The sequence below is a fragment of the Etheostoma spectabile genome, chromosome 4, assembly GCF_008692095.1.
Source record: "Etheostoma spectabile isolate EspeVRDwgs_2016 chromosome 4, UIUC_Espe_1.0, whole genome shotgun sequence".
Lineage (NCBI taxonomy): Eukaryota > Metazoa > Chordata > Actinopteri > Perciformes > Percidae > Etheostoma > Etheostoma spectabile.
Window position 1 is genome coordinate 20,889,929 of NC_045736.1, and position 14,564 is coordinate 20,904,492.

A 14,564-nucleotide genomic window follows, 5' to 3' on the forward strand; every position below is an offset into this window, starting at 1 on the left:
GTAATTTGCAATGTCTAAATTATTATTACTGTGTGTTGCATTGCTCAAATGATAATAATACACCATGAAAAAAGCGCCATCAACATCATTGTTGCTTTGGTGCGGAATAGTTGGCCTTAATACAATTAATGACGGCTGAACTCCCTCTAACTGCTTCAGTTACTGGGTCCAGGTATTGTCCATGCTGATGACTCACTGACACACTTGCATGGCTTACTGAGACACATTAATAAAACAGAGCCATCGTATTTGTTACACCTGTGCTTATTCTATTATCAAAATGTCTGCTGCATGCACAAAACGTCCATTTGGAGTAGCCTAGTTGGAGAAAGACATCTCAGTTAAAAAAAAAAATGCAAATGTCTGCATAAAGAAATACAGAATTGACATTGAGAGGCGATAGCTAAATAAGATTTTGATTTTGTACCTTACCTTTATGTAAAAGCACGGTCCTGTTCACTTGCATGTGTATACTCCGAAGCAGTGAGGGCAGCAGAGAGAGAAAACCACCAGAGAGAAGGAAAATACAGAAAATGAAAACAAGGAAGAGATAGACGGACTCCCATGATGCACTGCACTGCCAACGTATGCAAACAGGAACATGACAACCGGTGCTTAACATTAGCAGCCTGTTTTAAACGGTACACTTCTGTTGGCCTGACACAGTCTGTGACAATATAATATTTGCTGTGCCTCCGCCACAGAAGAAAAGCGTTCGTAGCGTTATCGGCGGAGCCAGCAGACCCTCTGAGAACAGCGTCGTCGTGGTTCATCAATCACAGACAGGTAACGGATCAGATAGCTCGGTCCTTAGCTAACGTTAGCCTTGTCTTTAGTTACCATATCAATTCACTCAAATTTTAACATTTTGGTGTGATGTCAACGTGGGAATAAATGATTATCTGAAGTAAGACATTTCAACGTCATAACATTTTAGACGTATGTCGTTAAATATACACGGAACACGATGAATGACATCTGTAATGTTGGTTTGACACGACTGCACCTTAACGCTTAACGCTAGCTACTAGTTTCAAGCTTTGGTTTCAACATGTCGTGATTAAATGTCCTTAAGCGACAGAAGTCATCATGACGTGTTTGTATAATTATCGTTGGTAGGGTTAATTATGACTATTTGTATTTGGGTTAATGGTGGCCCAAAAGGTTAGAGAGGCTGAAATTGTACTGGACAGCTTCCAGGTGTGAACTTGTAACTAACTAGCTAACTATCTAGCTAGCTATGTAAAAGGGATCCGTGCGTTACTCAAAGTGAGAACAGAGCTCTCAGTAAAAGCCCGACTATGCCTCTCTGTGAAAACATCACACTTGCCACGCAGTTCAAATCCTTTAATACTGAAGTAGTACTGTATATTGTACTGCTTGTGTCTGAGGTTTTTGGAGAATAACATCAGTAACTTTAAACTACTGCTGTAATAATTAGATGGTAAATAAATCAGGCGACCATTATATTATTGTAAATATAATAAATTTGGGTTTTGGACTGTTCTTCAAACAAAATAGATTTTGTCACATGTCACATTGAGCTCTGCAAAATTGTGGGGGTAAGTTTTACACATTTTATAGACTAAATCCTTTTCAGTTGGAACATAACTAGCAGTTTAGGATAAAGCTGGTGTTTTTCTTTATTTTTATTGTCATCAATTCACATGGAAGGACCAATAACACCCATGCGTTCTTATAAAGGTTTCTGACTTTCTTGCTCTGTCTGTGGATTCCAGGCCCATTCTTTCTTACTGAATATGTAAATATTTAATACAAATATATAGTTTCTTTAAGAAAATGCTTCCTAAAGTCCCTTCCTAATAGAGCTGGGCACTGTAGATTTTAGCCATCATTATTTAAAGAGGAGTAAAAATGCATTTGTTACAGACTATTTTCAGCTGTGCATTAATACACATTTGGTGCTTGAGTGGGTATTTACTGCAGTAGGATGTGTATGTAGCATTGGCTTAAAATAAACTGACCATGTTCATTCTTGGTTTTAGTATTCTCATGGGATTTGTTGACAAAAAGAAACATAAAATATCACCAGACTGTGCAGGGATTACAGCTATGACTCTAGCTGTCTACCCATATCACAATCACTTCGGTTTTAGCAGTATCAGTCATTGGTGATCACTGCTTAATGCATTCTGGTTAGAAGGCTGTACAACCTGCTGCTGACTTGCTGTAGTATCACAGTGCCATGGGCAACAATAACCTTCTTGTGGTGGATAGGATCATTACATGAAATTTCTATGAATCGTGAATTAAAGAATAAGAGCACAAGTATTTAAGAAACAATTAAAATCAATTTGTTGATTAACCGTAGATTAGTTGACAACAATTTTAAATCATCAGTTGAATCTTTTGAGCCATTTATCAAGCAAAAATGGCAAACATTAACTGGTTCCAGCTTCTCTCAAATGAGGATTTTTCTCAGTTTTTACTATTATTAGACAGATTTTGTTGACCAAACTAATAATTGAGTTATTAAAAATACAATCCACAACTATTAATTGCAGCCCTATTCACAATAAGTTTGGAGTTTTACATTATGGCTTATCCTTCAAAATATCTACATCAGTAAACAATTATCTGTGGCCTGTAAAAGTTAGATATGTTTATAATGACACGTTTAAAAAGCTAGCAGTCTGATGAATATTTAGCTGACTTCCTATATCATTCTGGGAAGGTTTTCCTGCACCTTTTTTTGTCTACTTTTGCTAGTTTATAAATCACGGTTTAGGGCACTACATTACAATACATTTCTGATCTTCTACTACACCACAAACCACCTAGACCTCTCAGGTCATCTGGGACAGGTCTGCTTTCTGTCCCCAGAGTCAGAACTAAACAGGGGAAAGCAGCGTTCAGTTTCTATGCTCCACATATCATAACAAACTCCCAGAAAACTGCAGATTTGCTGCAGACCTTTCTTTAAATGGTTGTTCATTTCTTTAATGTTTGATTTCTTATACTGCGCTGCAATTTTTATTCATGTGTTATCTGTTTGTATTTTATTTCAACCGTTTTTATGTCAAGTACTTTGATTTTCCCTGTTGCTGAAATGTGCTATACAACTAAAGCTGCCTTGCCTTGGTCACTTAACTTGGCTGCAGCCTGTTCATCTCAAACAAGGCTGTTGTCTCAGGTCCACATTTGTTCTAGATGACGTCATTTAAACAGTTTCTCTCACTGCTATCAGCTTTGAACCAGGTTTGAATCTTCATAAACACTGGGTAAATTCACAAATTAAAACGGACCAAATGTGTCAATCCTATTTTGGGGTGGATTTTCTCTTGAAGAGACAGCAATAGGTAGGAATGCACCGATCAAACTTTTTTTAGTCCCGATACCGAAGCCTGGGCTTTGTCCATCTGTCCACACCCGGTACCAATCCAATACCGTTGTTGAATTAATATTAAACTGTATACCTTCCACCTTATACCTTCCTTCCACCATGTGGAAAAGACTAAAGGCCTCTGACTTTCCTAACTAAACATTACTTTCCTAACTAAGATAACATAGATGTAATGTATTGAATTTGCATGGTGCTTTTGGATGTGCTTGATTAAGTTGGTAGTATTGTACTTGTGCGGTACAACCACTACCTCTCGAACTACTCCTCGAGAGGGGAGCTACTGCTCAGTCCTTAGGGAGTTGGGTTGGGAACCGGAGGGTTGCTGGTTCAAGTCCACATACGGACCAAAGTATGATGGTGGACTGGTAGCTGGAGAGGTGCCAGTTCACCACCTTGGCACTGTCAAGGTGCTCTTGAGCAAGGCACCGAACCCCCAACTGCTTGGGGCGCCTTTCCATGGGCAACACCGTCACTCTGACAACTCTCTATTTAGTGCATGTATAGGTACTGAGCATGTGTGTGTAATTCAGGCCTGTGTGCAAACATTTATTTTGCAGACATTGCAGCCGTCAAACTAGTTGGCGTGGCAAGTGTGAAATGTCTCCACACAGCCGACTCTTTGGCTTGCTCCATGTTTGCTTAACGGTTAACTCAACTCTTCCAGCATGCGGCACACTTGCTGCTGACAAATGACGTAGGATGTGCTGCAACCCATAGCAATAGGAATGTGTGATTTTATTTAATTATAGGCTATTCTGCGATAGCTTGGTAACAAAGAGTTGGGCTCACTGAGTGTTAATTCCCAGGAGTATTTGTGTCTTTCGAACAGATTTTAACAAATGTTTTCTGCTTTACAACTACATTTGGATTATAGTTCTACCATTCTCTTTCAGTGTGGGTTAACATGGCGAGTCCAAGGACCAGGAGAGTTCTGAAGGAAGTGAGAACCCAAGACGAGAATAATGTAAGTCTTCACAGCAACCTATTCTTGTTGCTAACTTTCAGTTCTTAGTCTAAATAGTGTCACTTCACTGGAACCTTATTATTCACACAGCAGGTAGCAGGTGTTTGGCAGACTTGCAAAGTGGCACCTTCCCACAATCCCTCACAAAATTCCCCTGCTTTCATCCTTCACGCAAATGGTGGGAGTTATTTTTGGTGGGAATTTCACTGCCAGTGGAGTGGACATATTTGTTGGCCTGCATCTTTGGCAATAAAAGTACACGTGTGTGTGTGTTATTGTGTGTGTGTTATTGTTCTGTATTATTTAACTTAAAGACAAAAACTCAATGTGGGTAATGCTACAAATCTTTAATGTACAAAAGTCCTTAAATCCATCTCTGTAGTTTTTACTGAACAAGTGTGTAAATTCATGAATTGTCCATGCATCTTGTTTTTTTTATTTTTTTTTACAGCTATGTTTTGAGTGTGGGGCTTTTAACCCTCAATGGGTTAGTGTGACCTACGGGATCTGGATTTGTCTTGAATGCTCTGGCAAGCACAGGGGCCTGGGGGTACATCTCAGGTAAGAATAGTGGAATATAGTAAGATGCTGATGATTTTTTTAGATCCTGGCCTGCCTGATAATACGTTATCTATCTCTTCTGCCCTGTCTGCAGTTTTGTGCGCTCTGTCACCATGGACAAGTGGAAAGATATTGAGCTTGAGAAGATGAAAGCGGGTGGAAATGGAAAATTCCGCATGTTTCTTGAACTCCAAGATGATTATGATCCCACGTGGAATTTACAGGATAAATACAACAGCAAAGCGGCTGCACTCTTTAGAGACCAGGTAAGGTGTGCTGATTTAATGGTTTGATTCATTTCCCACACATTTCACATCTAGGTCTATATTCTCCATGATCTCATATAGGGATTAAATCATGTGAGTAGTTTGTCAGTAGTAATCCATTTGTTCATTCAAAGTTTAAAACCAATAAACTACATTAACAATTGACTTTGAAATGGACCAAATAAGTAACTTGATTTGAAATCTAATTGTAAATGTGTATGTCAGATAAGATAAATATCTTTAAAGATATTCTCAGAATGGTGAGATTAAATTCTTGTGATTCATCAGAATAATTCACGCTGTTTATGACAGGTTGTGACTTTAGCAGAGGGTAAGGAGTGGTCCATTGAGACATCCCCTGCCAGGAACTGGACATCTCCTCAACCAAAGACCAGTCTTTCATCCTCTCATCGGTAAAAGTGATGGACATTTCTAACACACTCACACTAATGCACTGGCAGATTACATGACAAGCATTAAAGCAGTGTATCTGTGTTTCTGCCATACAGCTCTGGAGGACCTGGACAAAGCTCAGCGAAATCTGGCGACAAAGCTTTTGAAGACTGGTTGAGTGATGATGTGAACTCATATCAGAGGTGAGAGCCTCAAACTCTTTACATTTCTTTTATTATGCACATGTCTGTTTTAAATGAATGTTTATGCTTCTTCAGTGGAGGGGGCTACAGTGGGAATCAAGAGAATCGGTATGTTGGCTTTGGCAACACGGTGACCCCAGAGAAGAAGGAAGATGACTTCATCAACAATGCCATGTCTTCTATTTATTCAGTAGGTCACAATAAACATCTTTTGTCTGAGTTGTACTTTTTGTTTTGTTTTTTTCCTTCCCCTGCGGCAATTTTCAAATTTCTTTTACAGGGTTGGAGCAGTTTCACTGTTGGAGCTAGCAAGTTTGCCACTATTGCTAAAGATAATGTGAGTGTATGGACTCAATAAATGCTGGATCATATGTGTGCTGTGTTGAATATGTGTCTGAATTTCTGAATAACAATTTTTAAATCCAAATCGCATCCCTCATAAAAAAATAAAGGTATTCATTAGTATTTTTGTCTTTTTTCCCTTTTATACAGACATCTAAACTGGCAAACCAAGCAACCTTGAAGGTAAGATGATATAGTCATGGGTAACCTGCTAGCATTACTACTAATAAAGGTTTTTGTTTGTCGGGAATATGGATTACATTTGAAGCTTTCCTCTGTCCCTTTTTGTCTGTTTCATTGGGTGGTGCCCTCTTACCTAAGGGAAATAGTATTCACAAAATGTGTGCCATTTTGCTTGGTAAATCTCTTACCTTATAATGTAAATCCTTTAAGCTGCAATAACTGTGTTACTACTTTAATATCTCTTTGCCTTCTTTGGATGTAGTTAAAGGGCTATAAAGCACCCCCAGAACCGGTAAAGCAGATAATAGGTGCATGGCGCTTTTCCTCCATCATGTTTTTTTTTTTTAATATCTTTTAGAGATACACATTACCCATTGTCTTTTTTTTTGTTTTTTGTTTTGTCTGTCAGTTTTTTTTCTCTCCACGGTTTGTCAAACATTTTTCAAAATGGTGAATGCCATATTCTTGTGCTTCTGCTTGGATATACTGTGTTTTTCTTGGTGTCTATACTTTAAATATATGGATAATGTGTGAAAGACAGTTAGCTGTATTGTTGGATGGCGTTTGCCTTTTAATTCCTACCCCTTATATAGAAATGTTCCAGGAACTGTTCACTTCCATCCATTGACAATGGGTTATCCATGCATGCATGACAGTTGTGTTGACTGCTGTAGTGTGTAATGGTATGTAAAAACAATTAAGTCTGTCATTAATTGAAAGCATTACATAGCAACATTTGGTAGGTGTTTTAGTATATAGGTGTGGTCAACGTTTTATTTTTATTAATTAGGCAACAAGAATAAGTTCTAAGGAAACCTCATTAATCATTTTGTGCAGCATGTTACTGTGCAGAACTTATGAGGCAGAGTAAAATAAGCAAAGATCCTGTGTTTTTAGTATCTGACATTACAGCTTCTAGTCTTTCACTAACCTACACAGACTTTAACCATTACACCCTCTAGTGCTTGTTCAGTGTCATTGTGAATGGGCATGATCAGAACTTCGTGCTACTGCAGAACAAGCAGCTCAGTGTCTTGCTCTACTGTGAATGTTAAACTGTGTTTCATTCAAGTGAATTCTCCTCTCTGACTTCCAACTAGGCCACAGAGTTAGGACAGACATTAAATGAGAATGTTATCAAACCCACTCAAGAAAAGGTAACATTGATGTTTGAAGTTGTTGCTTTGGTGGTGGGATACAATGCTTTAGAGAAAAAAACAGCTTCAGATGTGAATGTGCTATTTTCTACACTGCTTGTCTGTGCCAGTTTATCTGCTTTATGCCAGCTTACATTAAACGACAAAAGCTGCGATTTCAAGGATGCGGGAGGAAAAAATCAAACCTTTTTAATTTCTCCCAGTTAGTGACTCAGTAACGGGATTTGCAGAAGCATACATTTGTGAACTGTTTATTTTGGGAACGGAACTGAGTCAGTGTGAACTTTCAGCACGGTCCCTGGACAAGGCTTAAAAGTGTATTTAAACATGTTTAGGAGCCAAAATCTTTGTACAGATGGGCCTCATTCAAAAGCATTTAGTTTTTAGCTTTAAAGGTAATTTATGTCTATAAACATGTTATTTTAAATGCCAATTCACTTTGAATGCCAGTTACATGAGCCTCTTTACACTTGCATTGACATTAAATGCAATTGTAATATTAGTGCTGTATTTAAAAAAAAAAAAAAAAAAAAAAAAAAGAAATATGCTACAACGCAGCTTTAAAGCTGGGCCACAACGTTATATAAAAGCAGAAATGGGTAATACAAAGATCTTAACTAAATTCATTTTTTCCATTCATATGGCAAGGCAACTGAATTAAAAATGTCTAACTTGGCTTCAATTTAAAAAATGTGGGTCAAGCTTCACTAATCAATTGCAAAAGATAAATGGCCTGAGTCTTGGTCCTTACGGCAGACCCACACTGCCTTGTTGAGTTCTTTAAACATAAAGTGACACAACCTGGAGCTCTTCAATTGTCAATTAATTGCTCAATGGCTTTGCAGATTCAGTGTGTCTGAGCTTTTTTTTTGGCAACATGTATGAGCTGAATATGTCACCGTCCCTGAGGTCATAGTGAGTTGTTTCCACATAACTGTTCTAACTCTTTTACTGTCAAGTGAGCAGCTCCTGAATGTGTCTGTTACTGAGACCAAACGATTCCTGTGAAGCAAAAAGAAAACATGCAAATGTTTATCAATCAAGACACAGGAAGATAAAAAATGTTTACTTTTTAATTTAAAAAATCTGCTTTCAACCTGCTGTATTGGATTACTTCCTAGGTTTGATTAATGGAAAGTGGAAAGGCAAATGACTCAAACTAGTATTAAACTAAATGGTTTTGTCTTCTAATGTACAGTTGGCATTGGTGATGTAAGGTATCAATAGTATTTCTTTTCTAACAATCTTTGATTTTTCGCTGCTTACCTAGAAATTATTTTCTCCTGAAAACAATAACCTTTCATTAGACTCAAGCAAAATGTTATTGTTTTCTCATGTTGATTATCAGTGCCCTTAACAAAACACAAATCACTTTTCTCACAATCAAAAAACACTGCTGCTTATTACATGCAAGTTAGACAGGCATCTGGATGAAGATTGTTGTTGTTAGTTTTTAATAATAATTTGGCTCATTCAGGTAAAAGATGGCAAATTGCTAGATGAAATGGCAGTCGGGATCACTGGGCTGGCAAACAAGGTAGGATGGGCAGACCTCTGCCAAACTGTAAACTCATGCAAAACCAGTCTCCTGAGCTAGTAACTGCAGCTCTGATCCAACACTTATAACTCAGTACCTACGCGTCTTAGAGAGGTTAAGCCCCGGCCCTAAACATCGCAAGCCTCAAAGGAGACTGGTTTTGCAGTGATAATGAATGTTTGACCAATTCTAATTTATTGTCATCTCTTGTTTTTCTTGCTGCCATATAAATCTGGTGGTGAGTACTTGGTGCTCAACCTTTCTGAGGAAGTGTTAGAAAACAAGCCTCTGTTTGCAGTTTTATTACAACTGCATCTAACTGTTGCTATAACTAGAAATGCAGCTTTCTATTTTCATTTGTCTAACAAATATAAATTGTTTGTGGTGTTTAGATTCCTTCAGTTATCACTTTTACCACTGTTTTTAAGTTGTAATTTGATTAGTACTATGTACTACTATGTAGTAGTGTAGTAAACAAATATACAGTGAACATATGGGCTATAGTAGCCCATATGTTCACTGTATATTTGTTTTTTAATTGTTTTTTAACCCTGTGCTTGTCGTTGTGTCCAGTGTCCAATGCAAATTTCTCCTTAGGGAGACCAGTAAAAGTACTTTTGACTTTTGACTTAGTTGACGTAAAAACTGCATAAAAGTCTTCTCTGTTCTTTAGGTTCAGGGAGCTGGTTCAAAATTGACTAATCTCTTCTCCGGAAAAATGGAGGATGGGTAAAAATAACAACTTCATACAGTTTTAAATCTCCCACATACAACATTTTTTTTGTAATTTAGTGCAACGCAACATGAACTATTAAAGCATGTTTTCATGTTTTGACTGTGTTCAGGTCTGCTGGAGAGAGCTACCAGAACATGGATGCCTCTGAGGGATATCAGGGCAGTTCAAGCCAGCCTGTCGCAAAGGACTTCTGGGAAACCTTTGGCAGCAACAACTCCTTAAAGGCCAAGAAATCTCCCAGCAGTGACAGCTGGACCATCGCAGACAATTCTGCAAAGAAGAGCTCTGACAGTTGGGACAATTGGGGCTCTGAAGCAGCGTCCAACAACATACACAGCACAGAGGAGAGCTGGGAAGCCTGGGACAACAACTGGGAGAACGCAGATAGTAAGACAAAGAAAAGTCCCACAAAACCTGCTGAGGAAACATGGGATAATGCAGACTGGTAGGGACTTCACAACTAAACATCTCCTCACATGTTTCCCACTCTGGCCTTCATTTCTCTCTCTCTCTCTCTCTCTCTCTCTCTCTCTCTCTCTCTCTCTCTCTCTGTGTGTGTGTGTTCTTCTCACTGGCACTTTTAGGGAAAGAGCTGTCTCGTGTAGTTCCTGTCAATCCATTCAAAATATATTTATTATGAACCCAACAAACAATAAATGAAGCCAAGCGTTAAATTTAGCTCATTATCAAAGGAATCATCCTAAAATGTACAACTATACTGACTTGCAGCCATGTGTTTTATTATTACCTTCATCACAACGAATTAAGAAAAAAATCTATGTAGATGTGGTCATAACTTTCTGCCTGTGCTCCCCAAATATTATACCCTTAATAGTGAATAAGTCAGTGTTCATACTGTATGGGTTAAATGATATTGGTTCTCAGTTCAGCACATAAAGGAACAATGCATGACAGAGAAAAGCTGACATTGTAAATATAAAGCCTTGTAAATACAGAACAATTGACTAAACACGAATGAGATGATCAAATAGATTTCGTTTGCCCCTGGACCTTTTGCACAATTTGTTCTTGTAAAAAAAAAAAACAAAAAAAATTAAAAAGCATTTTTGATAGAATTAGATGCTGTAGTCACAAAGTGATATATTAAATCAAAGGAACAAATGAACACTGTAACAAATTGGCTAGCACTAGTCAAATATGCGTGGATATGTCAAATGTAAATGGAATCTAATGTGTAAGAGTTAGAGCTAAAGGACCTATTTTTTTTTTTTTAAGTGTGCAAATGGGTTTGAAAGCCGATATATTATCATATTATGAAAGAAAATGGGACAGGATGCTTAAAAGTTGAATTTGGTTTTCTCCGAAACAAATAGAGTTTATCAATAATTGCCCCTTTTTAATTATTAAAGTGTTAAGTTGTCATCGGGTAAATGTATCACATTAATGCATGCTGACTTAAAACTTAGCTTTTCTTAATAAGTGATGTAATTAATTTAACATCAATGAGCTGTTAAAATTTATTTTGCTTTGTTGGTGCAATGTTTGATTTTACTCTGATTTTAAGACCTGGCTGTAACTCCCATTCAAACATTCATTGCAAAGTTATTATATTTTTTAAAGCGCAGCCCCAACATCATTTTAGTATTTGCTTTGTTATGCAACTCCTCAAGTAATGTTACTTTATACTGCGACATGAAGCAAGTTATCGCGTTGTTGTTTTTTTACTTTACAGCTTAAATTATTCTGCAAAAATATGCCAGAAATCAATTGCAAAATCTAACTTTGAATCATTAAATTACAGTAAAATGTCACAATACATGCCAATAGCTTTTAACTACTGGTGGAGAGAAGGGGTATTTATTGTAATATGCTATCTATTTTTTTCTTTTTCTGACCTTGAAGCTGGCTGATACTATTTGAATTGAGTTCACACAGTCAGGCCAGACTGTATTCACTCATCTTATAAATCCAGCTGATGCTCAGAAACTGAATAATGTCTCATTTTGAAAGCCACTTGGACCTCAGCAATTGTTTAATCCATCATTTTGCAATTTTATTTTGAAGATGCAACATTTGGTATTTTTTTAAATTTGTTGCCTACCCTATTGGCTATATATAGTCTATAGTAGATCATTGACAACAAAAGTCTCTCATTGCAGGATAATGCTGTATATTACATGCAGCATTATTCTGCAAGTGTGGAGGTTGTGTTTCAGTAACTGGACATGGAGGGGGACTGTAGACTACGTTGTTAACTGCATGGTTTTGCCTGTGAGCCTGTAACTTCTGACCTCGACGGAACTGACAGGTCATTGTAAAATTCATCCTGTGTGAAGCAACTGTGTGTGATCCTTTCTCCACATCTATGTCATTGCAGCACCTTGGTCATTATGTATTGAGGATTTGGTGTCACAGATATCTTCACACTTGTGTCAACATCTAAATTGTGAAGTAATGTTAATGAGGCTCATTATACGCTGGATGCTTAGATGGTCATAGCTCTCAAACACTTGTTATAAATTAATTGAATCAACCCAGTGCATCCCTTAGTCAGATGAAATGGCAGCTGAACTCACATTGTTTATCGTAGATGCAAATGTATCATAAAAAGCTCATTGTTTTAACAAGTGGGAATGTAAATGGTGTGAAATTAGGTATTTTACAAGCCTCTGGTAATCCTAAAATTCAAACAAACTGTCTGGGTTTTGAAATTAGCCAAATTTTGCTGTACCTAACTTCCCTATGTGGCCTTTAATTCCCTACAACATAAGGTGCTGCAACGCATACTGTAAATGACTGGAAAGTTTTGTTTGCCTTTACATGTATTAACCCACAGAAGCCCAGTCTTCAGGTGATGATGCAAACCACTCAAACTAAACCCAAGTTAAATACGCTTAAACCAATTCCAACTCCAGATCTTGGTTTGATTTTTTTTTACATTTGCTTAATATTTTTTAAGTTAATGACTAACATCAGAAGACTTACAAACATCCTTGGTTTGCACCTGATTCTTTGAAGCTTGGTGTCTGATCATTGGCATGTAGTTTATGACAAACTTCTTTTAGAGCAGTCTACCAGTGCAATAAAGCTGCTGGATTTTTGTTTAGTATTAGGGTGTTTTTTGCTGTAAATCTATAGGCAGTACTCATTTGGCCTCCATGATTGGTAAAAATAATCATTTTATTTTCACAGCTTTCAACGTGTGAAGGCCTGGGAACTTTATTCCATGGCCATTTCCTACCTCTAAAAAGTATTTAGTTTACGGTTTTCAGTAGTGAACCTGCTTATTTTTTGAACATATCAGCATTGTTTTGATGTAGACCTTATTACTGCTATAACATGCTTTGCTGTTTCTCATTTTGTCTTTGACAAGGGGGAAGTGTGTTAAAGCAAAGCAACAAAGAGGGGTCTGCAGCACTGGTGTATTCTCAGTGACAATGCAATGATGTAAAAAAGAAAAGAATCACTCCTGGAACATTTGTGAACCTCTGCAGTCGTGTGTTCATGTACGGTCATGTGTTTAAAAATCTTAAACAGCGGATTGCTTTCTGTTGATACTGGTGTCAGTTTGCTTGTCTGTCTCTGATGCAGTGAGGTGTACATGTCAGTAAATCACCATCCAATATATATTGTAACCCTCAGCCTTCCCTCTATTATTCAAGCTTCATGTCATTTATTTTTTTATTTTTTGATGGCTTGACATAAAACATACACACTGCCAGGAAATGAATGGAAGACTTTGTGCTATAATATATAACCTTTTTAAAAAGGCGAATATTTGAACAGCCACTTCTGTAAAAGAGCTTGTAGTGCTGATATACCATAGCCTTTTTTATGATGAATGTTAGGGTATACTGGTACAATTGATTCACCTGATCAAATGCAGAATGTGTAATTGACTAAAATGCATCCAATAGGTCTTGATATAAGGTGATGTTTTTTTTATAAACCCAATGTAATTCCAAACTTTAACTTTCCAGAGCAGCAGTTTGGCTCAGTGTCTGTGCCTGTCGAAAAAAATTTGAGATTGGGTATGTCTGTTTGTTTATGAAGCTGTTGTCAGAAATACTATTTTTGATGTTATGCATGAGATGTGACGCGGAGCTAAATACATTCAGCTGTTTCAAATGTCATTTCCTCAGTGAATTTAAGTGCAGTTGTCTGCTTGCCCCCTTCAAGTTTCACCAGCAGTCATCCCATGAGGTGAGCCAGTGTTACCTACTTGGTTGAGGCTTTGGATATTTTCCTTGTACACATGGTTTCTGTGTTTAATAAAAATGTATTGTGCTGTGAATGCCATTTGCTGCCTGTATGGTGCATAATTTAGAGTTTTTGTTGATCTTATTTGGGAAAGAAATTTCATACACAGCATTGTTTTACTGGTTAATGTCTTCAGCAATATAAAAAATATATGGGAAAGGGGGTAACAGAGAAGTTGTTAAATGATAGGCTAGTGTGGCAAATTGTAGATTCTTTACACAAGCTTATGAAATATTTAGAGATGTCATATGTTGGTGGTCAATATTTCCTTCTCCAAAATAATGAGAAAATTGTTGACATTGTTCCGATATGCAAGTATCAACTGATAATTGCACATCTTCTTTGCCTGGGAATACACACTGCAGATGATATCATGTCAACATGTCCTACTCGAATCATCATCATTCAACAAAGAATCTTAAGCAAGTGGGCGCATGCTACAATATGCGTCATGTTTAACGTGGGGGCTCTCCAACCGTACAATGTTTTTGTTTTTTTTCTTCAAAATTTATATGAAATGCATTGCTTCCTGATAGAACTTTTAGAGAGATAAAGATAAATATTTGAAAACCAAAACTATGGCCTTTGTGATTGCTACAAAATTGTAGTGACCATGGGAAAAAAAATAGTGATACTA

General features: G+C 37.3%; 1 protein-coding gene across 6 annotated transcripts; it reads left to right on the plus strand.

The window, feature by feature from the left end:
• Window positions 1-524: 524 nt before the first annotated feature.
• arfgap1 (ADP-ribosylation factor GTPase activating protein 1) lies at window positions 525-13,966 on the plus strand. Of its 6 annotated transcripts, none has more exons than XM_032512580.1 (14): window positions 525-786; window positions 4,258-4,328; window positions 4,780-4,889; window positions 4,984-5,155; window positions 5,468-5,568; window positions 5,665-5,751; window positions 5,827-5,941; window positions 6,032-6,088; window positions 6,244-6,276; window positions 7,377-7,433; window positions 8,911-8,970; window positions 9,644-9,699; window positions 9,816-10,218; window positions 10,267-13,966. In XM_032512580.1, the coding sequence occupies exons 2-13, from the start codon at window positions 4,269-4,271 to the stop codon at window positions 10,153-10,155; spliced, it is 1,248 nt and encodes a 415-aa protein (XP_032368471.1). In that variant the 5' UTR covers window positions 525-786; window positions 4,258-4,268; the 3' UTR covers window positions 10,156-10,218; window positions 10,267-13,966. The 6 variants fall into 6 exon arrangements, with proteins under 6 accessions (XP_032368471.1, XP_032368472.1, XP_032368475.1 ...); XM_032512581.1 differs by having other exon boundaries at window positions 9,816-10,214; XM_032512584.1 differs by lacking the exons at window positions 7,377-7,433; window positions 8,911-8,970 and adding an exon at window positions 6,539-6,568 and having other exon boundaries at window positions 9,650-9,699.
• Window positions 13,967-14,564: the final 598 nt, after the last annotated feature.

What these genes read in the sequence shown, in the direction of transcription:
- arfgap1 (XM_032512580.1), top strand. Translation starts at nt 4,269, where the DNA reads ATGGCGAGTCCAAGGACCAGGAGAGTTCTGAAGGAAGTGAGAACCCAA. An exon ending in CTGCACTCTTTAGAGACCAG is followed by an intron (nt 5,156 to 5,467) that starts GTAAGGTGTGCT and finishes TGTTTATGACAG; the next exon opens with GTTGTGACTTTAGCAGAGGG. An exon ending in CCACTATTGCTAAAGATAAT is followed by an intron (nt 6,089 to 6,243) that starts GTGAGTGTATGG and finishes CCTTTTATACAG; the next exon opens with ACATCTAAACTGGCAAACCA.